The 826-nt window shown below is 41.6% G+C and overlaps 1 protein-coding gene across 1 annotated transcript in view; it reads right to left on the bottom strand.

The window, feature by feature from the left end:
- Positions 1–250: 250 nt before the first annotated feature.
- EMH_0077220 (uncharacterized protein) overlaps positions 251–826 on the bottom strand; it is a gene marked incomplete at both ends in the record, with an annotated part of 2,295 nt that continues 1,719 nt past the window's right edge. Inside the window, one exon of the mRNA XM_013499835.1 lies at positions 251–586. Within this exon, the coding sequence (XP_013355289.1) occupies positions 251–586 (336 nt within the window). The remainder of the gene's footprint in view (positions 587–826) is intronic.

The raw sequence follows: 826 nt of genomic DNA, 5'->3' as shown, positions 1-826 counted from the left end.
TCTGTGTCATCTCGAGCAGACAGAGAGCAGACAGAGATGCTGGGGATTCACCAACGGCAAACTGTTCAAAAAACATTTTTTTCACCCGCATGGCGCCGAAGGCTTGGGGTGTATGTACAGCGTATAATTTGTTATATATAAAGTTTTAATATCTGAACGGCGGCTTGATGATTGCCGCGTGATTTAAATACTTCATTCATTATTTGGGTTCAACTGCTGGTACAGCTTGGGGGGAAGCGATCGTATTTTTCTACTTAGGAGGTGGTGGTGTAGTTGCCGCTGCTGCTGCTGCTGCTGCTGCTGCTGGTGCTGCTGCTGGGGGCCTTGCGGGTATTGCTCTGTTGATGGCGCCAATGATAGAATGCTTAGCTGACATGAGCATGGTGAAGAGAGCATCTACGCTGCTTCTGACGTTAGCTGCCTCATCTAGAAGAGCTTTTAGTGATATCTTTTTGCCTGGAGACTCTAAAATAACTGTTTCAGAAAAAGTAGGGCTGGGGGGAGCAAGTTGTATTATCTGATTCAATAAGGAAACAACACCGTGCAGGTAATCCATCACCTTCACCAGTTTCTCCATCGCTCCGTACTGAAACAAACAAAAAACAAAGATGAAAAAGAAAGAAAATTAAAAATTAATTATTATTTTTGTAATTACAAATATTAAACAGTGCTAAGAGCCAAAGAAACAAAACAAGAAACAAACTATTTCTACCATCATCGGCAACATCCCGCAGTGCATCGGCAGTGAGGTGAGAAGAAAGCGAGTGCCAATTCATCGACAGAAAAACATGAAATAACATTTAAAATATATATGAATATATATGTG

Source organism: Eimeria mitis, genomic scaffold (assembly GCF_000499745.2).
Source record: "Eimeria mitis Houghton genomic scaffold, Emh_scaff4721, whole genome shotgun sequence".
In the NCBI taxonomy this organism is placed as follows: domain Eukaryota; phylum Apicomplexa; class Conoidasida; order Eucoccidiorida; family Eimeriidae; genus Eimeria; species Eimeria mitis.
This window is presented reverse-complemented; position numbering and strand designations above follow the sequence as displayed.